This window comes from Podarcis erhardii (genome assembly GCF_964252035.2).
Source record: "Podarcis erhardii genome assembly, chromosome: 16".
Lineage (NCBI taxonomy): Eukaryota > Metazoa > Chordata > Lepidosauria > Squamata > Lacertidae > Podarcis > Podarcis erhardii.
The window spans coordinates 37,308,135-37,334,386 of NC_138514.1; the positions used below are offsets into that span (position 1 = coordinate 37,308,135).

At 49.6% G+C, this 26,252-nt stretch overlaps 1 protein-coding gene across 2 annotated transcripts in view; it reads left to right on the forward strand.

Moving 5' to 3' along the window:
* The first annotated feature begins 715 nt into the window (after positions 1-715).
* The window catches only part of SEZ6 (seizure related 6 homolog), a 110,371-nt gene continuing 84,834 nt past the window's right edge, over positions 716-26,252 (forward strand). For both annotated transcript variants that reach the window (XM_081844086.1, XM_081844087.1), the window contains exon 1: positions 716-1,575. In XM_081844086.1, the coding sequence (XP_081700212.1) occupies positions 1,509-1,575 (67 nt within the window). In that variant the 5' untranslated portion in view covers positions 716-1,508. The remainder of the gene's footprint in view (positions 1,576-26,252) is intronic.

The window sequence follows — 26,252 nt, forward strand, 5'->3', positions numbered from 1 at the left end:
CATTGGCCTGATCCAGCAGTGCTCTCCCTGCATTCTTATGATGGCTTTTGTCAACAGCAGCAGGAGTTTCTATGCCAGGCCTGGTCCAAACAGAGATTTAGCACAGTGGGGATTTAGCCATCCATCTCATCTGAGCCCAGACCGATCAAGTTACTCTAAGCCCAGAGGACATAAATTCATGAGCCAATTGGTGGGGGCACTTTATCAATCCCCTGGGTGGCCAGGGTTTGAGCTGACTGGCAGAAGTGGGCTGGGGTTTTGTTTTGTTTTTTGTTTTTTTGCAGGGGGTGATCTTTCCCTCTGCAACTGCCTCTGGTTGTTCTGCAGAGCTTGGCTCAAAATGCCATTGGCTTTTAACTATATAATATAATGATAATTAAGTTCTTTCTCTCGCTCCCTCTCCTTCTCCCCCCTCCCCACACCCCCTCCTCACTTCTCCTGTGAGCACAGTTTGCTGCTGATGCAGCTGCCTGCAGCCTTGGCATTTATTGAGCGCAAAGTAATAATTTATTGTCCTTTGTATGCTCAAAAGCCATCTTCATTATCCCGTGAATTTGAAAACGCCGAGCAAGTAGATGGGAGTATTTAGATCAGCATTTTTGAGGGGTGATGATGGGTTGATAGGGAGGGGAGGTGGGTGGAGAGAGAGAGAGAGAGAGAGAGAGAGAGAGAGAGAGAGAGAAACGGGGTTCCTGGTGGGAGCAGACATCAGAAAAAGGCACACTCTGTTAAGTCCTTCCTTGACTAAGATCCCCCTTTCCCTACCTCAACACACTCTTTCTGAGCTTAGAACCCCCACTCCTACTTTGATAGCCCATTTTCCACCTGTGCGGGGATTTTTTTTGGCGGCGGGAGGTAGGCGGGGAATAAAAACTCTCCAGAGGGGATCTCAACCTACAAAAAAAGATTAGTGGAAGATACTACGGGATTGAACGCTCTCTCCTTCCAGAACTTGGGAGACTGCTTTGCTCGCCAGAATCCCACCCTCCAGGCAAGGAGGAAGGGAGAAAGAGAGAGGGAGGAGGTTGCGTTTCTTTCTTCCTGGCCCCCCACCCCCACTGAAAGCGGTGGGCTCCCCTCCCCCGAGGCTAGGCCGATGTTAGTCAAGGCGATTCGCTCTCCAGGATTTGCTGGCGTCGCCGTACTCGGAGCGTTACGGTAAGGAGCTGTCCTTCAGCACCCGGCGGGCGGCGATCCCCGGCGCCGGCGCTGCTGGGCGCTGTCCGCCGTGCTGAAAGCGGCGCTCGCTTGCTCACTCGCTCGCTCGCCGGCTGTACATCGCGCGGAGCCGGCAGCTTCGGGGGCTGGTCGCGGAGCTCAGATGTCTAGAGGAGGAGGAGGAGGAAGAAGAGGAGGAGAAGTCCCAGCCTCGACCGAGCAGATCGCCGAAGGGGGACAGCAGCCCGGCCGGCCGGCCAGCCCTGGAGGGGAGAACCCCAAAGCGCTTGCTTGGGGGCGCGGTGGAAGCCTCTCCGCCTCTCCGCTCGTGAAGCCCCCCTGGACGGGCGATGAAGGGGTCTCCGGCTCCAGCGACCTGTCTCCTCTTAGCAGCCCTCCTCGGGGTCCGGGCGCAAGGTAGGCGATCGCTTCGGGGTGGGGGGTGGTAGGCAAGCCCCCTCCATCTCTTCCATTATTAGGGATGTGAGATTTGGGGGCGGGGGGGATTGACTGTGGGGAAATAACAAAGTGCTTTGCCTAGCATCCAAGCCTCACTCCCCCAAACCCGCTTCGCTATAAATTGCGTTCTTAATACCCCCTGTTTATCTCGCCTCCTCTTCTCTTGTCGTCCCCCCGCCCGTTTTATTTTTCTTAGCAGATTGCGAGCCAATAGCTTCGGGGGTTCCCTTTGTAATTACCCCACCGTGCGTGCTAATCTTGTTGTTGTTTTAAGGGGGGGGAAGAATGTTATTATTTGACGGAGCGAGGAAAACAAGGGGGGAACAGCGTACAATCGTGTTCGAGCCCCTCGGAGAAGAATTGACACACACCCCAAATCTGTACGCGCAGGCGAGGAGGAAAAGAGCCCAGCGGCTGATATAATTAGGTTACAGGAGGCTGCTCTGTGTTGCAAATGAGGGTCTCGCCAGGCGCCTCGGGCAACTCAGCCCCCTTCCCCAGCCAGCGCCCCCCCCCCAACCTTAGCCCATACGGCCGTTTTGATTCTCCTGGATTGGGTTTAAAATAAGAATAATCATCCAGAGACGCTCCTCGTATGAAACTTCTCCAAGTTCCTCTCGCCAATACTTTTTTTTTAGGAGGAGGAGCAGAGAAGAAGGTTCCCCAAAAAAGGAAGCCTTCTAGAATCTGCCAGCCCCTCTCTTGAGATACCCCCAGGGACCGGCCAGACTTCTTAAAGTGGGTCAACCTGACCTCTGTCCTTTAATCGTACTCCTGTCTGCACAGTCTCCCCTGGACCGGCCAAGGTCTGAACCTGTTTTTAATCCCCGATCAAGCGGGGCTAAGCGCCCACTTGCTCCCCTGGGGTTAATTTAGCTCATCTGTAAGGAAAGGGGAGGGTTGCCTTAGGGGATCCTGAAGCACTGAATTGTTAGAGCAACACTCCACTGATGCGGGGGGGCATCCCTGTCCCAAGGGATATTATTTATGATTCTTAATTTCTGAGTGTGTTTTTACTTAGAGAACATAGTCATCTGGTGGGTTCTCTGTTTGCGTAATTAGACTGCCTTTTATTCAAGGCTCTACAAAGCAACTTTCGAGTGTTTGCTATTTGACAGGGACCTCGGTGCAGCCGATAAACTCCGGACAAATTTTTTTTTTTTTACTTATCTTTAAAGCAGTGAAAAACATGCACAGATATCAAAAATATTTTATGCATGAAAATAGCAGAAACAGCTTGGGGAGAATGCCTGATCCCCATTTCTTTTAAAAATAAATGTTTAAAAGGAAGGTCTGTGTTCTCAGACTCACTAGGGGGATTTGGAAGGGGTCTTGCGAAAGCGGGGCAGTGAGCCATTTACAGGGACACAGTCCCTTTCGACACCTCTTCTTCCCCTCCAAGAGATTCTGAGCTGCCAAGGCTGTGATCCAGTTTCCTGCCTCTCCCCTCCCAGTGGGGCTTATAGAGGATTGTGCTGTTTCAGGCACTGAGGACAAGGTGCCCCCTTCATTGAATTGTGGAGCCGGAAGGGACCCCGAGGGTCATCTAGTCCAACCCCCTGCAATGCAGGAATCTCAACTAATTTTTCCATGACAGATGGCCATCTAACCTCAGCTGAAAAGTCCTGAATCTATTCCAGGACTTTTAAAACTGGGTTGTGAGGAGGTGGGTGTTGTCACCGTCAACAACAAAAAGTCAAATTGGACCTATATCTTTTTTTTAAAGTATTTCCAAAGTTGGGTTGAAGGCTCTATCTCTCTCTCACATACATGTATGCACGCACACACTGCCCTGCGATTAGGATTGCTCCATGAATAAATGTGAAGCCTTTTGAATTTTTTGTTTTAAATTGTTCCCTTGGATTTATTCCAAATAATGGACGAATCGTTAATGCACACCCCCTCCCATCTGTCTCCCTGTGTCACGACCAGGAGAAGAGGCACAATACCTTGATTGTAACAATAAGTTAACAACTCCCCTTGTCCCTGATTTATATTTGCTCTTGTGCATTTTGAAGTGCAATTTTTCAAAAGGATGCTGAGATGCCATTTTAAGGCAGGGGTGAAAAAGCTCTGCACCACACATGAAAGGCCCTGCTTCTGGGTGCGACCGAGATTGAAATCAAGGGAAAGTGGCCTATTGTAAGGACATTCGCTGTAATCATTATTCCATATGATACACAAACACATATATATATAACTGTATGTCATGGTAACCAGGTCTGTATAGACAGATGCTCTCCTGTGTAGTCAGGGAGCGGATGATCCGCACTCGCCACCCTTCCCAAACGACATCCTTTTGGTAAACACACAGCTGCATGGTTCCCCCCCAGGATTTTAATACAAGGTCTGGGGGTGTTGTTTTAGGAATCTTGTTGGCCCGTCCAAGGTGGAAACTTGACTTCTAAGGCTGGGTGAGCTTTGAGAACCTGCGCAGTTTCTGAAAAATACACAACGTTGCACCTAGGGGCTCTGCATTAAGGATGTAATCCTGGTTTTGTAATTGCAGACACTGAAGTCGTATAGGTTCACCGCCACACCAAGGATGCAATGGCAATGAGGGAGAAGCCCGGTTTGGGGGGCCCTGAACTGTGTGACTGGGGACAGGGGTGTGTCAATGGGTCTTGAAGAGAGACTAGTGCAGGCAGAGCAATCTCAAGTGGTTCCTCACCAGCGTCTTCCAAAGAAATCAAAGTCCAGATGGACATTGGAGTTTAGGAAGGTGGAGCAAGGTGGGCATGTGTGCGTGTTGTGGGGGGGGGAGGACTCTCAGATGGAAAAAGGGACCTCGCCTTAGAACACAGGGCCAGAAAAGTCACTCTATTTGTGCGAAGGAAAGAGGCAGATTTAGGGGAGTGCGGCCCGTTCACCTACACTATCCAGTATACCTGAAGGAGCGTCTCCACCCCCGTCATCCAGCCCGGACACTGAGGTCCAGCGCCGAGGGCCTTCTGGCGGTTCCCTCCCTGCGAGAAGCCAAGTTACAGGGAACCAGGCAGAGGGCCTTCTCAGTAGTGGCACCCGCCCTGTGGAACGCCCTCCCATCAGATGTCAAAGAGAAAAACAACTACCAGACTTTTAGAAGACATCTGAAGGCAGCCCTGTTTAGGGAAGCTTTTAATGTTTGATGCATTACAGTATTTTAATATTTTGTTGGAAGCCGTCCAGAGTGGCTGGGGAAGCCCAACCAGGTGGGCGGGGTATAAATTATTATTATTATTATTATTATTATTATTGGGTGCCAAGATGACAGAGAGCCACAGGGGGCACCAAATTTTGGCATTGCACAGGGCTCTGCTGAAATTTGAAAGCCCCAGGTCCACCACTGATGAGGGGCTCGTCAACCTTCCATGCCAAAGCAGATTGCATAAGATTATAAGAAGAGCCTGCTGGATCAGGCCAATGGTCCATCTACTCCAGCATCCTGTTCTCGCAGTGGCCCACCAGATGCCCATTGTGGGAAGCCTGCAGGCAGGATCTAGCACAAGAGCCCCGCTCCGCTCCTGCAGTTTCAAGCAACCGGCATTCAGAAGCATTCCTGCCTCTGACCGTGGAGGCACAGAATAGCCATCCTGGCTAAGGGCCTTCAGCAGCCCTCTCCTCCCTGAATTTCCTCGATCCTCTTTTAAAGCCATCCTGATTGGTGATCGTCACTGCCTCCTGTGGGAGGGAGTTCCACAGTTTAGTTAAGGTAAAGGGACCCCTGACCATGAGGTCCAGTCGTGGCCGACTCTGGGGTTGCAGCGCTCATCTCGCTTTATTGACCGAGGGAGCTGGTGTACAACTTCCGGGTCACGTGGCCAGCATGACTAAGCCGCTTCTGGCGAACCAGAGCAGCGCATGGAAACGCCGTTTACCTTCCCATCGGAGCGGTACCTATTTATCTACTTGCACTTTGATGTGCTTTTGAACTGCTAGGTTGGCAGGAGCAGGGACCGAGCAACGGGCGCTCACCCCGTCGTGGGGATCTGAACCGCCAACCTTCTGGTCCTCAAGTCCTAGGCTCTGTGGTTTAACCCACAGTGTCACCCGCGTCCCCTTAGCTATGGTAAGGTTGCCATATTTCAAAAAGTGAAAATCCAGACACAAAAGTTGTTGAGCTTTTCTTGGCCAAAGGAGTGGCAGTCCAGAACCAGGTTGAAGATGGCCAGTTTATTTCATGATCAATTTATGCTCTTGGCAACTGGACACTCTCTCTCCTGTGGCTGAGATATCATCATGTGAACACTTAAAAAGAAAAATGCCTTTGACCTTTTTGCCTTCTTCCCCCATTGGGGGTTTTTTTAAACAGAGGCTGGATAGCCACCTGTCAGGGATTCTTTAGCTACGATTTCTGCTTTGCAGGGGGTTGGACTAGATGACTTTGGGGGTCCCTTCCCACTTTATAATTCTACGATTCAATGAGACCATAGCTGCTTCACAGGCCTGGTTCCCTGAGAGCCGCCTGGCTGCTTTCTGAATCTTTCTCCCCTCCCCCCCCCCCTCGCTTGCCCCCTCATCTTTTGTAATGACAGCAAAGTCGTGACAAGGTCTTGGCCTTAAGGTCCTTGGTCCTTAGTCACCCGCAGGTGCCACTGAACATACACCCCTCCCCCTCTTTGTTGGCCTGGTTTGAAGAGGCAGGCAGCCTCCTGGCAGCGAGGCTGAGTTCCTGAGCCCGTGCCAAATTGGGAAAGCCTCTCGGCTTAACTGCTGCTTCAGGCCTTGATCTCCCTTCTTGGCTATTAATTGAGGATGGACAGACGGATTGCCGGTTGGGAGAAATCAGACTTTCAGATTTGTAACAAATCCCCAGTTTGATCCTAGCGAATCACTCCGATATTAACTTCCCTTCCTGGGGCTGGTCTCACCACAAGCCTGATTTAGCCAGAGATCGGTGAGCTATCCTTTTCCGCAGAGGAAGGGGGACTCTGGGGAAGGTGTTAATCCTCATGTGAGCTTTGCTTGGGGGCTTTGCCCGCTGGTGGGCATGACCCCCCTCCCCCTGTCTTTTGCAAGAGCAGAAGGAGAAGGGCTTGGTTTTGTGGGGTGTCCAGAGGCCTGTGCTGGCTGGGGCTAATTTTGCTTACTTCCTTTTTTTGATTTACAATTAAATCAGGTGTGCTCTCAGAATCCAGCGGCTCTGAGAGAGGCACAAAGGGACAGACACCCACCCACACACACACACACCCAACTGTCAGAAGGCAGTAATGGATCCTTGGCCTGATCCAGCAGGCCCTTCTCATGTTAATATGAGGGTTCATGAGTGCCAAGGGAAAACCTTAATAGTGCCCCGGCACCAAAGGGTGCCCCCTGGGATAGTGTTTGTTAGCTTAGGCATGCCCGCAGACAATTCCTAAGGTGAGTATACCATCATCTACCTGGCCATCCCATTTTTGATGGTCCCTGCTGATAAAGAATTCAAAGGCAACTTGCCTTTGGGTTCCAGCTTCTGAAAATAGCAAGTGGAGAGTATGATGCTGTTGTGCTCAGGTCATGCTTGCTGGCTTTGCATCATGGGAATCTAGCCGGCCACTGTGGGAACAGGACGTTGGGCTAGAGAGGACTTCAGCCTGGTCCACCAGGGCTCTTCCGATGGAGGTCTGCTGGGGTAGCAGAACCTCCATACCCAGGGGCAGCCTACCCCAAAATACCAGATGGTGGGGAACAGCTGGAGAGTTGATGTTGTGCTCAAGTCCTGCTTGCAGGCTTCCCAAACTGGATATTTTGTTGGCCACTGTGGTAACAGGATGCTAGATGGGCCCCCTTTGGTCTGATCCAGCAGCCAGGCTCTATTCTCATGGTCTCACTGGCTGCACCAGCAACAGATTTCTCTGTTTCCATGAGGAGGGAAGCTTAATTAAGACAGGGAGAGATGCAGGCAGAGCCATCAGGGTTTGCTCAATTTTGGAATGTCTCCTTTTCTACTGTCTCCTTTTCCTGCTGGGACTAATTTTACATATGTATTTTTAAAATTGTAAAGCACCTTGGCAGAAAAGATATATAAAAATGCAGCAAATAAATAGATATATTACAGAAATCACATGCAGAGGCTTCTGTGAATCCGTGTAAGGAAGATAGCTGAGAACGCCTTAGCATGACTGAGACCTCTGGTTTGTTTGTTTCTCTGGAGTATCTGTAGCCCACTCTTCAGCCAAAAAGGTTCCCAGAGTGGCATACACACAGTCAGTTAAAACAAGGCAGCCTCTGCCCACAGGCTCTCTGTCTGAAAGAACACGATACACAAGGGAGAAGGTACAGGGAGGGAAGAGGAAAAAATAAACTCAGGCACCAGTTCTTAAACAGTTGCCTGCCAACAGCCAGGGCCAAAGATTAAGTCAGAGCCACCAGGCTGCAGGAAGACCTCGTCCCCTGGTCACAGCCAAGCCGGAGCAGGAAGCCCTCCAGTATTCCATCCTGTCCAGAAGCAGCCAATTGTCGCTGTGGTTGGGTCAAGCCAGTCCATAGTTTGCCGCCTGCAGTTCAGCGGCTCCCCACAAGAGGCAGCAGCACACACAGGGCCCAGCAATTCCTGACACTGCTTGCAGGGCCAGCTCAAGGCATTTTTCCACCAGAGGCCAGGAAGAAAATGGTGTATACACACACAGACACACACATGAGTTCACATGCATACAGCGTCCAGTTCCACGGCTAGCCATTGAAACTTACTTGACGAAACAGTTTCCTCCATAACAACAGACTAGCATAGCAGTTGTTAAGTGCTGGCGCAGAGTAATTTATCAGGAGTGATGCCTCTGGGGCAGCTTTCTCACTCTGCCTAATGATAGGGCCGGTCTTAAGAACCGGGCGCCCTGAGAACCTTGCCGCGGGATGTCTCTTGGGAACCGCCGTGCGGATCTTTGCTCCTAATAGATAGATACCCAGTGTTGGCCATGTTCCAACAAAACGCAGTCCCTCCAGGGAAATGCCTTTGGCATGAATTTTAAGGAGGAACAGGTACGTACTTCATAAATATTTGCTGGGATGGATTTTTTTCCTCCCCCTCCCAAGGATTGATCCATAAGCAAGATACTGGGGAGAGAATGAATGATTGTTCTCTCACTCACTCAGAAATGCCAGAAATTGAGGTGATCCAATGAAAATGATTGGCAGGAGGCCCACATCGGCCTGAAATGCAGGTACTCCTTCATCTAAATCATAATTAGGAAAACCGCTGTAGGCAAGATGCAGCAGTCGATGTTCATCAAATTCTGGGAATTGTCCATACCTCTGATATGCATGCAGAAGGTGCGCCCAGGTCCATAGAATCATAGGATTGTAGGGTTGGAGGGGTACCCCCAGAGGCCATCTAGTCCACCCCCTGCAATGCAGGAATCACAGCTAAGTCCTGGTATGATTTGTAGTATTCTAAACCACTTTGAGACTTAGGGTTGCATCTATAGTTAAGTTGTGGCTAATTCAGTCATGGAATAGGAGCACATTGTTAAACTATGGAACTCTCTGCCACAGGAGGCAGAGATGGCTACCAGCTTGAGCATAAGACCAGACAAATTCGTGAAGGATAAGGCTGTTAGCCACTGTGGGCAGCAATGCAACTGAATCCCAGTTCCTGGAAGCCACAGGTGCGGAGATTTGCTTTTGCACCCAGGCCCCGCTTATGGGCTTCTCTTTGGCCTCTGTGAGAACAGGATGCTGGCCTGATCCAGCTGGGCTCTTCTTCTGTTCAGTCCCAGCCCTACTCAGAGGAGACCCTTTGAAAATAATGAACATGACTAACAGGCACATTATTTTCAAAGGGTTTACGGTAATCTGAGATGTTTTACTTGAATGCATTTTTTAAAAGCAATAAAATGACCTACAAATGTAATAAATCGAACCAAATATCCAGGCAGGGACTAGGAACAGTCCCATGTTGCCTGCTGATATTGTTGGACTCCAGTTCCCATCAGCCCTAGCCAGTGTAGCCAATGGCAGTGAAGGATGGGAGTCGGAGCCCAAACATCTGGAGGGCACCATGTTTACTGAAGTAACTGGACCAATGGCCTGACTCAGTATCAAGCATCTTCCCACAGGGCCTTCTGAATCAGCACTTAATTCAGAATCATGAGGACCAGCGTCTTACTATATATTTAAAGGAAGCACCTTAGGGAAGGCGTAGTCCTTACTTTTCATGCAGGGGGGGTCCAAGGTTCGATCCCCATTTACACGTCCTTTGGGAATGTCTGCAACCCATAAGAGCGGCTGCCGCTGCCAGTCAGTGCCTACAGTACTGAGCTAAATGCAATACTGCCTATGGGCCCTACAAAAGATCAAAATAATTTTGGTTTGATTTTGGAAATAAAATTGTCTTATTAAAATTGTGGGTTGGTAAAATAACAGACGTATTAGGAGATAATTTGCGAGGGGCGCGCAAAATGATTCCGATTGCCTAGGGGCCTCTGCAGGGTTTAATCCGGCACTGGCTAAGTGGAGCCGACAGTCTGACTCGGTCTAAGGCGTCTTCGCACGTTCCTAAACTACTGACGAGCCTGGCGCGAGTTGTGTCGGCCGCTCCGACCCCCTGACTCAGTCCTCACCCGCCTCCGCGTTCATTTTGGGGCAATTAGCTGGTACTGTCTTAGCCGCTTTGCATATACAGTGGTACCTCGGGTTAAGTACTTAATTCGTTCCGGAGGTCCGTTCTTAACCTGAAGCACCACTTTAGCTAATGGGGCCTCCCGCTGCCGCCGGAGCACGATTTCTGTTCTTATCCTGAAGCAAAGTTCTTAACCCGAGGTACTATTTCTGGGTTAGCGGAGTCAGTAACCTGAAGCGCCTGTAACCCGAGGTACCACTGTAATGGGGAGGAGAGGGGGGCGTCTTGGAAGCCACACGTGACGGACAGTTGGCGTTTTCTTTCCCTCGGAGTTCCTGGGCTTGGTGCGCTCTCTCTCTCTCTCTCTCTCTCTCTCTCTCTCTCTCTCTCTCTCTGTGTGTGTGTGTGTCTGTGTGGAGCAGCTGGCTCTCAGCGGACGCCTCAGGGCACCAGAAGCGCGTCCTCGGGGGAGCGAGGACGGTGGGCTAACCTTTTAGCAAACTCCCGGCTCCTGGGATGGAGCCAGAGGAGAAATGCGCGCCATCCGGCATCTCCTGGGGCCAGAGGCGAAAGGAACACGAACCGCTAAGTGTCGAAATCTCAGGTGGGATATATATGTGTGTGTGTGTGTGTGTGTGTGTGTGTGTGTGTGTGTGTGTGTGTGTGTGTGTTTTAAAAGCCAAACTGGTGTCGCACATCTTGAACTCTTCTTGGGCGCCTTGGAATGTAGGGAGATAAATCTTGCTGGCAGGGGGCTGCTTTTTGGGGGGAGGCGCCGGAGGGGGGGGGGCAGAAAGGGAGGGCGGAGCCACAGCCAATGAAAGGCGGAGCCAACTCCTTCTAATATTATTCTCCTCCTCCTCTTCCTCCTCCCTGCTGAGTCCTGCTAGGGGCAGCATTCAGAACAAGCACTTAAAAGTCACTTTGATGACCGCCAGGCCTTTGGTTTGGACTCAGTCTGACCCTTATGTTTCCCTTCCCTTATAGTCTTGATCTATCGGCTACTTTTAAAATGAGGCTGCTTTTTAAATTGCATTTTAACCTGTATTTTAAATTGTTCTTTTTTCTTCTTCTTCTTATTATGTTTTTACTGAAATTTTATTGGTGTTAGTCACCCTGAGCCCAGCTCTGGCCGGGGAGGGTGGGGTATAAATACATTATTATTATTATTATTATTATTATTATTATTATTATTATTACTTTCAGCAGCTGCTATTGTTATTCAGCAGCAGCTATTATTATTACTTTCAGCAGCTTTCCCCCAAAGAATTCTGGGAGCTGTAGTTTATCAAAGGTGCTGAGAGTTGTTTGGAGCCCCCTCTCCCCTTCCCAGCGTTCCCAGAGAATGATGGCTGAGAACAACTCCAGGAATTGTAGCTCTGGGAGGGAAATAGGGGCCAGGGATTCTTGAGACGTGATTCCTGCGTTGCAGCAGCGGATTGGACTGGATGACCCCTGGGGGTCCCTTACAGCCTTCCAATCCATGGCTCACATTGCTCGGCCTTCCCTTCTGCCCTCCCCACCTGGAGAGGCAAACCTTGCTGGTCGTGCTTTGAGAGAGCTGTTAAACCTTCTGCAATAAGTACAAGCAGATCCCTTGTGAAGCTAAACGTTCTATTAAACAGCGAGCAGGGTTTCATAAAAGCGGATAGAAAAAGCTGTTGCGGCCCATTTAAAACACCCTGGCGGCTTTGGAAGCCCCCGTGGGGCAGCCTCTTTCAGAGCTGAAGGAATACAGCCAGAGGAGCTGCAGTGGGGCTTTGAAGGCCGTCTCCTCGAGAGTCAGAGCACCCCCAGATTGAAGGCCGCACCCCAGTGACAGAGCCCCTATATCACCTTCAGATGGGGCTCTCAGAGTATGACCCATGGACCACCATAGCCCTGTGAGCTTCATTCGGGAGGTCTGCATTAAACATCCACATTGATTTTGTTAAAATATATATATATATTTTATTGCTTCTTTGATTCCTTCCATTGTCTTTTATTGTCCTACAGTGTGAAATCCCGTGGAATGCAAATTGTAGCACATTAAAATCCAATATCAGAAATGAAAGAAGCAAGAGAAATGCCATTAGGAATCACCCCATTCCCAGCAGTTGCTGCAGCAGGCAGTCAAATCATTTCACCGAGCAGAAGGCGATCTGTGGAAACTAGCCAGGATGCCTATGTTCTGCCTCTATGGTAGAAGGCAGCTATTATTATTATTATTATTATTATTATTATTATTATTATTTGTATACCACACTTCATCTGAAGATCCCAGGGTGCTTTGCAACAGAAAAATACAAAATGAAAATACAAAATACATAATAAAACAAAAACAAGCCAGTGACACCCCTCCCACAAACACATTTAAAAAGCCATGGAATGGTATTCGGCCAAATGCCTGGTTGAATCATAGAACTGCAGAGTGGGAAGGGACCCCACAGGGTCATCTAGCCCCCTGCAGTGCAGGAATCTCAACTGAAGCAACCATGACGAATCAACAATCCCTTCCATTGTTGAACAACTCTTATCTTCAGAAAGTTCTTCCAGATGTTGAGTCGCAATCTCCTTCCTTTTAACTTGAAGCCATTGGCCATGTGACAGCCCTTGAGATATCTGAAGATGGCCACCATATAATAACAATAACAATCTTATTATTTATACCCCGCCCATCTGGCTGGGTTTCCCCAGTCACTCTGGGTGGCTTACAGCACATAAAAAATTGTAAAATATTAGACATAAAAAACTTCCCTGAACAGGGCTGCCTTCAAATGTCTTCTAAAAGTCAGGTAGTTGTTTATTTCCTTGACAACTGGTGGGAGGGTATTCCACAGGGCGCCACCACTGAGAAGGCCCTCTGCCTGGTTCCCTGTAACCTCACTTCTCGCAGGGAGGGAACTGCCAGAAGGCCCTTGGAACTGGACCTCAGTGTCTGGGCTGAACGATGGGGATGGAGACATTCCTTCAGGTCTGCTGGGCCTTTGACGCCGTTTAGGGCTTTAAAGGTCAGCACCAACACTTTGAATTGTGCTTGGAAACGTCCTGGGAGCCAATGTAGGCTCCAAATATATCCTCTCAGTAGTCTCCTGTTTTCCAGGTTAACATCCCCAACTCTTTCAACCATTCCTCATAAAGCTTGAAATGTTTTCACCTCGTGCCTAAAGATATGTAACGAAGGCTTCTGAATACCAGCTGCTGGAAACCATAGTAGGGGAGATTCCTCTTGCACTCAAATCCTGCTTTCTGGTTGGCCACTGTGAGAACAGGATTCTTGACCAGAGAGTTGCTGGCAGAGCAAAGCCATCCTGGCAAATAGCCTTAAAATGGCCACCATGAATTTGTCTAACCCTCTTCTAAAGCCATGTAGCTCGGTGGCCATCACTGCCTCCTGTGGCAGAGAGTTCCGTAGTCTAACTATGTGCTGCATGAAGGGTGTGTGTGTCCTTCTATCAGTCTTGAATCTTCCACCCTTCAACTTCATCGGAGGTCCACGGGATCTTGTGTTTCTGCAATGACAAACCATGCCTTTGGTTCCTCTACACCAGGCACACCCAACCTTTGGCCCTCCAGATGTTTTGGCCTACAACTCCCATGATCCCTAGCTAACAGGACCAGTGGTCAGGGATCATGGGAATTGTAGTCCAAAACATCTGGAGGGCTGAAGGTTGGGGGGGTGCCTGCTCTACAGCTAAACATACAATAAAATAAAATAAAATTCCACCCGCCGCTTCAAACTTTTTGCAGACCAGCTCACATTTTTGTAGCTGCCAGAGCAAAGTTTGCTGTGTGGGTGCATAAATATATCTTTGAGAGCAAGAAAGAGATACATCTTTTTTTCCCCAGGAGAGGGCCTTGGGTCCCTTGTTCAGTGAGCTTCTATAAGGGGCAACTTAGTCAGTGATGTGCAGGCTGAGAAGGGGGCTTCAGCCAAGGAGTTCGGATCACCACCCCAAGCATCAGAATTGGGGCGCATCACAGTGTGCCGCTGTGTTCACCTGGGACAGATCAGAAGATTACCTGAGGAGACCAGATGCTGGTCTGAAGAGGCCCCTTTGGCGCCTGAGGGGAATCGGCCCTGGCAACCCAGCAAGCAGCTTTTTCTCTGTGTGGAGGCGGTGGAAGAGGCGGCGAGGGATGTGATGCGCCGGCAGGCCTGCGTTTCTCTTTCTGCTCTGAGTGCAGGAAAATTACAGCTTTCCAGAGATATCTGTATTTTTAGCTGGGGCCGGGCACCTCGTAATTAATCTCGCTAAGGGGATCTGGGGAGCATGTTACATCTTTCTCCTTGAGAGCGCAGGAGTGGCGTGGCTCTCTGACGGGCAGCTCCTTGGAGTGGGGGAGGGGTGTGGTCTCCCCCCCCAAAAAAAGGGAGGAGAAAATGGATTATCTCATTATGAGCTTCCCAGAGGTTGCTAGAGGACCAGCTCTGCCATTAAACCAAGGGAAGCAGGAGATTCTGAGAGGAGGGGAGGGGCAGGTATGGGTGCTGGGGGGCATTTATTATTATTATTATTATCATCATCATCATCATCATCATTATTGCCTATTAGCCAGCAGGAGTGCCTGGGACCATGGGGGCCATGCAGCGTGCATGGCCCTGGCACTGAAATTTGTGGGTGCCCAACGCTTTAATGGGTAATTTTGTGGGTGCCGGGCACCCAGGGCCCCTGGGAGTTGGCACCTATGTTAGCCAGGTTGGCTATGCTGTGCCCCCACAATGTTTCTGAATCCCACTTGCTGGAAACTGCAGGAGGGGGAGTGTTACTGGTTTTCCATTGGAGCTTCTGGTTGGCCGCCTCCCGTGAAGGTTCGGAAGGTGATTATGGCATTTATTTACTGCTTAACGCCAACATACTTGCCTAAGCAGCTTGCAAGGTGTGCAAAGCAGGTACAGAAATATCAAAAGGTGAATCGCGAAAAACCCAACAACGAAACGGTCCTTTCTAAAATGCTGAAATAAACGAGCGTAATTGAAGCAGGCAATCAGACAGCGCGGCAATTAAAACAGGAGGCTTGGGTCGAGAGATCAAGGGAATGCCTGGGTAAACAGGTGCTTCCTAAAAAGCTGGCAGGATGCCAATACTGATTTGCTTGGGTGCCTCTTGCAAAGATGTCGCAGAAGCCGAGACTTTAGCTTGTCCACTCGGTGGGGAGAAAAGCTGAAACTATGGGAACGATCCCTCTTCTCTAACTAATCTCGGACAAATCTTGGTTCCTCTCTGCTCCCTGTTTTTTTCCATCTTCACACAAGTTCCCTGCATTTCTGCATCCATTTGCAAACCCATCTCTCCCCCTGCCCAGAGTCCTTGTGAAAATTCATCAGTATTTTTGTGCTAATTTTGTGGACACACACCTTTGCAAGCTATTTCCCCTACCATAATTGCTTGCTGTGTGTTATTTTCACAAATATATGTAATCTGCTGCTTCGGGTCAGTGGCCCATCAATCCAACATCCTGTTCTCACAGCGGCCAGCCAGAAAGGAGATTCTTGTTAAACATTAGGAAGAACTTTCTGAGAGTAAGAGCTGTTAAACAGTAGAACAGGCTTCCTTGGAAGGTGGTGGAATCGCCTTCCTTGGAGGTTTTTAAGCAGAGGTTGGATGGCCCTCTGTCATGCATGTGGGATGTAGAACACAAGAGCAGTCAAGTACAACATTCCCAGAGTGAACATGTTTACACATGGGGAGGAATGTTTGTCCAGCCAGCAGGTAAACTTCCTGTTTCCTTCTGGGCTGGGACAGACGTCCTCTGCATGTGACTAGAGGTGGGCATGGCCTCACCTGTGCAGGTAACAACAAAAGCACAGGGCAGGGCAGCCATCTCTCCCTCTTTGACTACATGCATCGAAGAAGCAACATCTGCTTAGCCAAAGATGCTCTCTTGGCTCCAGCCAAGAGAGGACAAAGGGACTGTCTCCTTATGAGATAATTTCCAGGTGTATGTTACTTTTCTAAGCTAAGTCTGCCTTCTGGGATCCTATTGTGAACAAAATGTGAGTAAACTCTTTTTATACTTTTATAGAAGACTGTGTCGTGTCTTATCTTTTATGAGGGAATAAGGGGAAAATACCAGCACAGTTATTATAGAGGCTTTAGCGAGCCTGAGCAAACGCATCCGCTGAGTTTAAAAAGGGGAATGTTACTCTGCTAAATTGTGAACTTCTTAACACAAGTTGGAAAGGCTATAACCAAACAATATATCCTCTCCTGCATCCCTGAACATTCCCACAATGCATACTTTAGATGAGATTCCTGCATTGCAGGGGCTGGACCAGATGACCCTCAAGGTCTCTTACAACTCTATGATTTGAGCAGGATTTGGGCACAAGAGCACTCTCCCTTCCTGTGCCTTCTTCCAGAAACTGGTATTCAGAAGCATGGCTGCCTCCAGAGCCATCCTGGCTAGCACCATGAATTTGTCCAATCCTGTTTTAATGCCATCTAGATTGGTGGTCATCCCTGCCTCCAGTGGGAGGGAGTTCCACAGTTTAACAGTGTGCTACAAGGTAATGATAGATAGATAGATAGATAGATAGATAGATAGATAGATAGATAGATAGATAGATGATAGATAGATTAGATAGATAGATAGATAGATAGATAGATAGATAGATAGATAGATAGCTGAAAGACAGATGCATTCATAGGTAAAGTTATCCTTAAGAGACATATTTTTCTTCCCTTTTTTGAGTTGGAGCCATGGAACCAGGAGGGCTGGAAGCCTTGCTTTGCTTTCAGGATAATGAACGTAGCTCAGCTCTGGAGCCGTGCAAATCTCAGAGGATAACCTGAGTTTCATTTCATGCATTGTTTGAGGAAGAGTGAACTGGGGGATTTCTGATATCAGAAGGAGACCTGGATGCAATTCCCCCTCTCCCGCCTTATCGGGAACCGGCGGCTGCCGTTCTTTGGCCTCTTGTTCCCGTTGCCCCTCTATCCATCGCTAAAGCCTTTTTGTCTCTGCACATATGTGGCCAGGGACATCCCTCCCTCCCTCCCTCCCTCCCTCCCTCCCTCTGCTTGGCGAGGGCAGTCAAGGACATCAGTGCTGCAGCTTCCCCACGGAGGCAGGCAACTGAAACAAAGCTAACCCTGGTTAATAGAGGTCAGGCAGGCTGGAATCCTGGGGGGCGGGGGGTGAGCGGAGGCTCATTTCCTCCAGTACATTGGCAGGTCCTCCAGCTCCCGCTGCCCACCTCTCCCCACTTGCTTAGAAAGATTTTCTGTTCCACTTCTCACTGCGGTGAGCTTCCAAAATCCACCCTGCACTTTCTCACTGCTGACCCCCCTCCCTGTAAAGGAACTCCCTGGTGCAAGGGGGACACCTGCCTTGCATGCAGAAGGCCCCACTGGAATCTCCAGGTTGGGCTGGAGATATCTGAAAACTGGGTGAGGGTGTCTCAGTTGTCTGCTGAGGACTGGAATCTTACTTTCTTGTTAAGGATAGTGCTGAGCTAGATGGATGTGGCAAATAAATATTCTGAAGTTTGCATACATATTGTATAGTTAAAGCCATGGTTTTCCCAGTAGTGATGTATGGAAGTGAGAGCTGGACTATCAAGAAGGCTGGTCGCCGAAGAATGGATGCTTTTGAATTCTGGTGCTGGAGGAGACTCTGGAGAGTCCCATGGACTGCAAGAAGATCAAACCTCTCCATTTTGAAGGAAATCAGCCCTGAGTGCTCACTGGAAGGACACTGGAAGGGAAAAACCACAGCACTTTGGGAGACCCCCCGCTTTGTATACAGAAGCCCTGAGTTCAGTTCTCAAGGGCATCTCCAGGTAGGGCTGGGGGAAGACTTGTGGGGATGTTCAGGGATGCAGGAGAGGATATATTGTTTGATTATAGCCTTTCCAACTTATGTTAACAGGTTTCACAATTTAGCAGAGTAACATCCCCCTTTTTAAACTGACACAGCGGATGCGTTTGCGCAGGCTCACTAAAGCCTCTATAATATGTTTTAAATGTAATTCCCCTTTAGTCCCTCATAAAAAGATAAGACACGACACAGTCTTCTATAAAAGTATAAAAAGAGTTTACTCACTCACATTCTGTTCACAATCGGATCCCAGAAGGCAGACTTAGCTTAGAAAAGTAACATATACCTGGAAACTATCTTATAAGGAGACAGTCCCTTTGTCCTCTCTTGGCTGGAAACCATCTTTGGCTAAGCAGATGTTGCTTTTTTGACAAAAGTAGTCAGAGAGAGAGAGATGGCGGCCAGTCCTATGCTTTTGTTACCTGCACAGGTGAGGCCACGCCCACCTCTAGTCACATGCAGAGGAAGTCTGCCCCAGACAGGAGAAACAGGAAGTTAACCTGCTGGCTGGACAAACATTCCTCCCCATGTGTAAACATGTTCACTCTAGGAATGTTGTACTTGACTGTTCTTGCGTTTCACATCCCACAAGACTTCCTGTTTGAGTCCCTGAAGACCAGGTGTACTAAGTCATACCCTTTGTCCCTTTAGCTCAATGTTGTCTGCACTGACTGGCAGCAGCTGTCCAGGGTTCCAGGTCAGGAGTCTTTCCCAGCCCTTCCTGAAGATGCTCTTGGGGGACTGAACCTGGGACCTTCTACCTTGAGTCCAAGCAACGCTAGGCAAGGTGGCCTAGTGGTCTGCTGTGAGGCTAAAACGGCTTCATTCATTCAGGGCGTGGCATTTGTGGACCCTGGCCTATCCTTCCCCCATCTCTTTCCCCCTCTCTTAAAGGTCACATTCACACCATCCATTTAACGCACCTACTTCGAACAGTCACGGCTTCCCCCAAAGAATTCTGGGAAGTGTAGTTTGTTAAAGGTGATGAGAGTCGTATGGACACACAGAGAGACACAGACACACACTCCAGTGCCAGAGCTACAATCCCCAGAGTTCCCTGTGATGGGAGATTGGTTCAGAAACCACTCTGGGAACTGTAGTGCTGCACGGCATCTCCAAAAGACTCTTGGCACCCTTTACACAGCACGGCTCTAAGAATCCTTTGGGAGAAACCATGACTATTGCCTGTTGACCTCAAGCAGGGCCCTTCCCTGCACTCTTTTTGCCACCTGCTAAAAACATTCATGTCTGGGCAAGGCTGTCCAGGGGCTTAGAAAGCTGAGGTGAGTTTTAGTTTCAGCATTTTAAAGTATTCTTGTAAATTGATTTTCTTTTTGTAAACTACTTTAAGGGTATGTTTGTTTTCAGTTTTTTAACAATCAAGCAATGCATAAATTTTATGAAACAAAAAATAAAAAGATAGGGAAAATTCCAGCTCTGGGGACTGTAACACCATGCAGCATCTTCTAACAACGCTCAGCACCCTTAATGCACAGCTCCCAGAATCCTTTGGGGGAAGCCGTGACAGTTTATAGGAGCATTGCTGGGCTGAAGCGCAGGGATGCTTTAGCTGTGATTCCTCCATTGCAGGGGGTTGGACTAGATGACCCTTGGGGTCCCTTCCAAGCCCACAATTCTATGGTACTATGAGAGGGGTGGTTTGGACGTGACCAAATTCTGTGCAATGCTTTTTCAGAGAGCAAACTGGCTACGAATGGGTCGACTGTCCTTTTAAATGCCTACCTGCCTCAGAAGCCACAATGGGTTGCTGCCCCCTTACATGGCAACAGAGGGGGGCCCCACATCCTACAGATTCACCCACCCACCCCTAGAGAGGGGAGAGCACAGGTGTTGCGTTGCCATTGGACTCTGGAGGGATATGTTGACGTCTTTAGCGTTGATCACAACCCTGGGATTAGCGTGGACAGCATATGGCTCCTTTATGTAACGGGATCTCTGTCTTGACTGCGGCTCCTCCTCACAGCTAGTGCTGGCAGGTCTCAGGGAACGGCTTGCGAGGTGGTTCCCAGGGCTTTAAGGGGGCAAGAGGGAGCCCCCCCTACATAACAAAGTTGACGTATATGCAGATGACACAACCTTGATGGCAGAAAGTGTGGAGGAATTAAAGCACTTTTTAATGAGGGTGAAAGAGGAGAGCGCAAAATATGGTCTGAAGCTCAACATCAAAAAAATGAAGATCATGGCCACTGGGCCCATCACCTCCTGGCAAATAGAAGGGGAAGAAATGGAGGCAGTGAGAGATTTTACTTTCTTGGGCTCCATGATCACTGCAGATGGTGACAGCAGCCACGAAATTAAAAGACGCCTGCTTCTTGGGAGAAAAGCAATGACAAACCTAGACAGCATCTTAAAAAGCAGAGACATAACCTTGCCGACAAAGGTCCGTATAGTTAAAGCTATGGTTTTCCCAGTAGTGATGTATGGAAGTGAGAGCTGGACCATAAAGAAGGCTGATCGCCAAAGAATTGATGCTTTTGAATTATGGTGCTGGAGGAGATTCTTGAGAGTCCCATGGACTGCAAGAAGATCAGACCTCTCCATTCTGAAGGAAATCAGCCCTGAGTGCTCACTGGAAGGACAGATCCTGAAGCTGGGGATCCAAGACTTTGGCCACCTCATGAGAAGAGAAGACTCCCTGGAAAAGACCCTGATGCTGGGAAAGATGGAGGGCACAAGGAGAAGGGGACAACAGAGGACGAGATGGTGGGACAGTGTTCTCGAAGCTACCAGCCTGAATTTGACCAAACTGCAGGAGGCAGTGGAAGACAGGAGTGCCTGGCGTGCTCTGGTCCAGGGGTCACGAAGAGGTGGACACGACTAAACGACAACTGCCGCTCTTAAAGGCTTGCAGAAGGCGGAGTTTTCACCAAGCGAATGGAAGGGACGTGTTTAGTGAAGAGAGTTGTAGCTCAGTGGTGGAGCAGAAGGCTCCCAGCTCAATTCCTACCAGTGGCATCTCCAAGAAGGGCTGGGAGCTGCTGCTAGTCAGTGTAAACAATACTGAGCTAGATGGACTTGGAATAAGGCTGCTTCCTGGGTTCCTAAGTGCCTTGGAAGCTGGCATACTGTCTCACAATGCCATGCTCATGCCATCGGGGCTGAGGGTGTGAGAGGGCTGAGCAGGCCAGCTCTGTCCCATGTGAAGTGGTAGCTCCCAGCATCTCTGAGCATATGCAGAATGCCTTTGGGTGAAACATACAGGCTGGCACCCGTCTGTCTTGGGAGACAATGGAGGAATGCGCCTTTGGGGGCAAGGCCAAGCTGTTGGAAGGTTGTAGCCCCTGCTGTGGCTCCAGATCAGGGGTCAGCAAACCTTTTCAGCAGGGGGGCTGGTCCACTGTCCCTCAGACATTGTGGGGGGCCAGACTACATATTTGGGGAGAGAATGAACAAATTCCTATGCCCCACAAATAACCCAGAGATGCATTTTAAATACAGTGGTACCTCAGGTTATATACACTTTAGGTTACAAACTCTGCTAACCCAGAGATAGTACCTCGGGTTAAGAACTTTGCTTCTGGATGAGAACAGAAATCGTGTGGCAGCAGTGGGAGGCCCCATTAGCTAACGTGGTGCTTCAGGTTAAGAACAGTTTCAGGTTAAGAATGGACCTCCAGAACGAATTAAGTTCTTAACCCGAGGTACCACTGTAGAAGCACACATTCTACTCATGTAAAAACACGCTGATTCCCGGACCGTCTGCGGGCCGGATTGAGAAGGCGATTGGGCCGGATTCGGCCCCCGAGCCTTAGTTTGCCTACCCATGCTGTAGAGCAGTGTTTCTCAAGCTTGGGTCCCCAGATGTTGTTGGACTACAACTCCCATCATCCCTGAGCTCTGGCCTTACTAGCTAGGGATGATGGGAGTTGTAGTTCAAGAACATCTGGGGACCCAAGGTTGAGAAAGGCTGCTGTGGCAGGAGAGACTTCTTTTGTTGCATTGCCGTAATAAACTAGATAGGACAATTGCTTTGAATCAGGATCTGCTTATGTTATGGGGGGGGGGGCAGCTTGCAATTTAAATGTGTCATCAAGGAAGTCGTTCCCACACCAGAAAATAAGAAGAGCATTCTGGATGAGGCCAATGACCCATCTGGTCCAGCATCATGTTCTCACAGTGGCCAACCAGATGCCCATTGTGGGAAAGCTGCAAGCAGGACTTGAACACAAGATCCCTCTCCCCTCCTGAGGTTTCCTGATGGCTAGTAGCCATCAATAGCCCTCCTCTTCTCCTCCGAGTGCCAATTCCATAGCAGAGACGTGGGTCCCCCCCCCCCCCGCACTCCAACCGCAGCCCCAAGGAATCACATGCATCTGCAACTTTTGCGGCTGCTTTAAGGAAAAATTGGAATGCAGCAGCGTGTGTGCGCGAAGCAGGAGGGTTCAGTTCCCCGGCTCTCTGGCTGGGACCAGATAAGGCGGAACAGCAAACGCCGCATTAGCTTAATCTGGAGATTAATTTGCGAGGGATGCACTGGGGCAGAGTCTGTTCCATTTCAATTTGGGTCGTATTGGGCACAGGCTGCTGTCAGCAGCCTCTGTCTCTCCTGCTCCTTCTCCCGTCTTCGGCAGCCTCTCCATACCTTCCAGTCAGCAGGACTTTCCTGCCCCCTGTCCCTACAACAGGCTCCCAATCGCCCCCTTACCTTCCTCTTCCCATGTTCTTCTTCCTTCTTCCTTTCCTTTTCACCCCCTGGTCCACCAGCCTCTGCCTCCTCTCCCCTCCCCCTTCCTGCCACAACTAACTCAAGTTCCTAGGCCTGTGTGAGGTTTCCCCAGATTTCCTTCACCGTCTTCCTTCTTAGCCGCCTTTATAGGCAGAGCGATCCTTCACGGCTTCTGTCTCATACAGGAAAGCTTTTGGGGCCTTCCTTTCTGGGAAACCTTCATGCCTGTGGTGGGCGGGACCAGAGACAAAAGTGGGTGGAGCCATGAATCTTTTACCTTTCAACGTTCACAGAGAGTGCCCCATTCCTGGCCGCTTGACTGTGGCTCTGATGACGTGAGATGCAAATAATAATAATAAAAATAATAAAAATAAAAATAAATTTTATTTATACCCCGGCCCTCCCCAGCCAAGAGTGGGCTCAAGGCGGCTAAAAACCAGTAATAAAAACAAGTTGATTGAAATATAACTTAAAAACATGATTAAAATACAACATTAAAACATTTAAATGCAGTTGAGTTGCAGAATTCTGCAAGCAGAATAAATTCCACAGCTCCGATGCACTGGCACCTTGTGTTGTTTGAGTTGCAGAATTTATTCAGCATGCAGAATTTGGCCTTTCTGGGGGTGAATGTGGATGAAGAAGGCAGAGAACTTAAAAGATAAATAAATTTGCATGCATGAAATCCAGCCCCAAACACACACACACACACACACACACACACAATTTCCACAAAGTGATTGGTGACGCAGGATATTTCCACATGCTTCTAAAATGCACATTAAATAAAATGAGAGAGAGAAGGGCACGCATTCACCTGCCAGCCTCGGAGCTGTGGAATGCAGCGACATGAAGCAATCTGTGTCCTTCCAGGCGCCAGCTCAGACCTGCCGTGCTGTTTCGTTCCCCCGGCGTCGCTGCCTTCATCTAGCCGGATGCCTCTCCTGCCCGAGGGACGTGTCAGCAGCCGCCCGGCGTGGGGTAGAGGCAGGACGGCCCCACTTCCTGCTGCCCACAGGGCTTTGGGGCGAAAAGCGCGGAGGGGCAGGAGAGTGGAGGTTGCCTTAATTGGAAAAAGCAGGGAGGTAGGCTGCTTGATACCTGCTGCGTCAGTTTAATGATTTTTAATGAGCAATTACCTTTAGTCATTCTCTTAATTTCTGAATATCAATAAAGTTAATTAAACGCGGCATGTGTCATTCTCGGGCGCCGGCGATGGATTAAAGGTAGGCAAGGCTTTCTGGGGAGTGGGGAGGGGAGGGCTTTGATGAATGTGAGGCCAGAGAAAGATTCGGCGTGGGAGATAAAACGGGCTTGTGGGTAAAGGCAGGGAGAGAAGAGGGTCCAGAAAGGACGGGAGAAATTGATGGAGGCGACGTGATGCCTCTGAGTGGCAGTTGCTGGAGACCCCAGAAGGGGAGAGGGCCTTTGTGCTCGGATCCTGTTTCCAAGTTTCCTACAGCATCTGGCTGGCTCCTGTGAAGACAGAATCCTGGACTAGATGGCCACTGGGACTGATCCAGCACACTCTTCTTGTCTATGTTCCGCCTGCTGAAAGAGAAAATACCGTATTTTTCGCTCTATAAGACGCACCTAGTTTTTGGAGGAGGAAAACAAGAAAAAAATATATTCTGAATCTCAGAAGCCAGAACAGCAAGAGGGATCGCTGCGCAGTGAAAGCAGCAATCCCTCTTGCTGTTCTGGCTTCTGGGATAGCTGCGCAGCCTGGATTCGCTCCATAAGACGCACACACATTTCCCCTTGCTTTTTAGGAGGGAAAAAGTGAGTCTTATAGAGCAAAATATACAGTATCTGTAAGGAAATCTAGAAGCATCGTATAAGGAAACTGTTGATGGGGCAGGAGGTCTTTGTGGCTACCAAGCTACCTGGCCTCACCTGTGCATCAGAGACTGCAAGGGTTTTTTCCCCGCCACCAGGGTTCTCCTGGTGCAGTGAAACACATCACACACGCCTCCAAGTTGCTGGCCTGAAGGGCCTGGGTGATCAGAAGCTGCAGTTGACCCCGGGACCTCCTGTGCCAGGGTCGGCTTTGAGTTCCAGCTCTGCCCTCCGGTTAAAAGCTGGCACTTCTCTCGGAAAGGAAGGTGGCGCCACGCTTCAAAGGCTCAACGCTGTGGAGGAACACACCCTGAAAGGCTAAGACAAAACATGCCTTCAGGCTCTAGGCTGCGTGTCCCCCCTGTGTGTCATTTGATGAGGACAGGGAAGAGGGAAGCCTGCCCTGTCACTCAGGGGCAGAGAGGACCTGTGTGGCATGCAGAACGCCCCTGCTTGCCAGTCCCTGAAAAGCTCCCCTTAAAAAGGTACTGCTAACACAAGATGGGGGTAGTCTGAGATTCCACAGAGCTGCTGGTGGCCTGAGAAGGTGATCCTGAGCACGAGGGATGTAATGTGGGCAGCGACGGCAGCTGGGCCCCTGCTTCACATGCAGAAGGACCCACATTCGATCTTTGGCAGCTCCTGCTTAAAGGAATGAGGTAGCAGGTCACGGACAGAGGAAGTTGCCTTATCTTGAATCAAGCCACTGGTGCATATGGCTCAGTGTTGCCTGCACTGACTGGCAGCAGCTCTCTCTGGGATTTCAAGCAGTGACCTGGAGATATGAAGGTTGTACCTGGGGGCTTCTATACCAAATCAGGCCAGGTGTCCACCTACCTCAGAATTGTCTATACCGACCAGCGCCCAGAGATGGGAGGGTTGAATATGGGGCCTTCTGCATGCCAAACAAATGCTCTGGGCCTGAAAGAAGGCTTTGGGGTGCACTGAGAATAGCAGGTAGCTGAAGACAGGGAGGCAGGACTCAACACCATCTCAAACTACCACCACCAGCAGTCACCAAGGCAATGCTTCCTTATACCCATTTATCACCACCTGCTCTGGGAAGATGAACGCTCTGCCTCCGGCTTACCCATGGGACAGTTTGGGGATTTTGCACAGATGCAAATGAGTTGTCAGGCGAAGTCCTCCAAGGAGGCTGCTGCAGCAGGAGTAACGCTGGGTCCCCTCCTCTCTCTTCCTCCCCCTCTCAACCGCCGCCGCCGCTGCTGCTGCTGCTGCTGCTGCCGCCTCCGTCTCCAGCCATTAGCAAGGATGTGGAAAATGCTAAGCTGTTTTATTTTAAAGAGCTGGTGTTAAGTGCATTTAATTCCCTGAAATGAGAGAAAGAGAAAGGAAGGGGGGAAATGAAGTCTCCCAAGGGACTTCGACAGCCTTCAATCTGTAGGAAATTTATTGGCTGTTGATAGGCAACCATGCCTTGAGGATCCTGGGAGAGGAAGGGTTTGTGTGCCCAGAGAATGACCCCATCCAGGTCTCTGTCACCCTTCCACCTCCTCACTGCTTTTCAAGCCAGACTGTCTGTCTGTCTGTCTGTCTGTTACATATCCATCTGCCTATATTATTTATTTATTTATCTATCTGTCTATTGCATTTATAGTCCAGCTGTTTCTCCAAGGGACACAGGTGGCGCTGTAGGTTAAACCACAGAGCCTAGGGCTTGCTGATCAGAAGGTCGGCGGTTTGAATCCCTGCTACAGGGTGAGCTCCCATTGCTCGGTCCCTGCTCCTGCCAACCTAGCAGTTCAAAAGCACAAAAGTGCAAGTAGATAA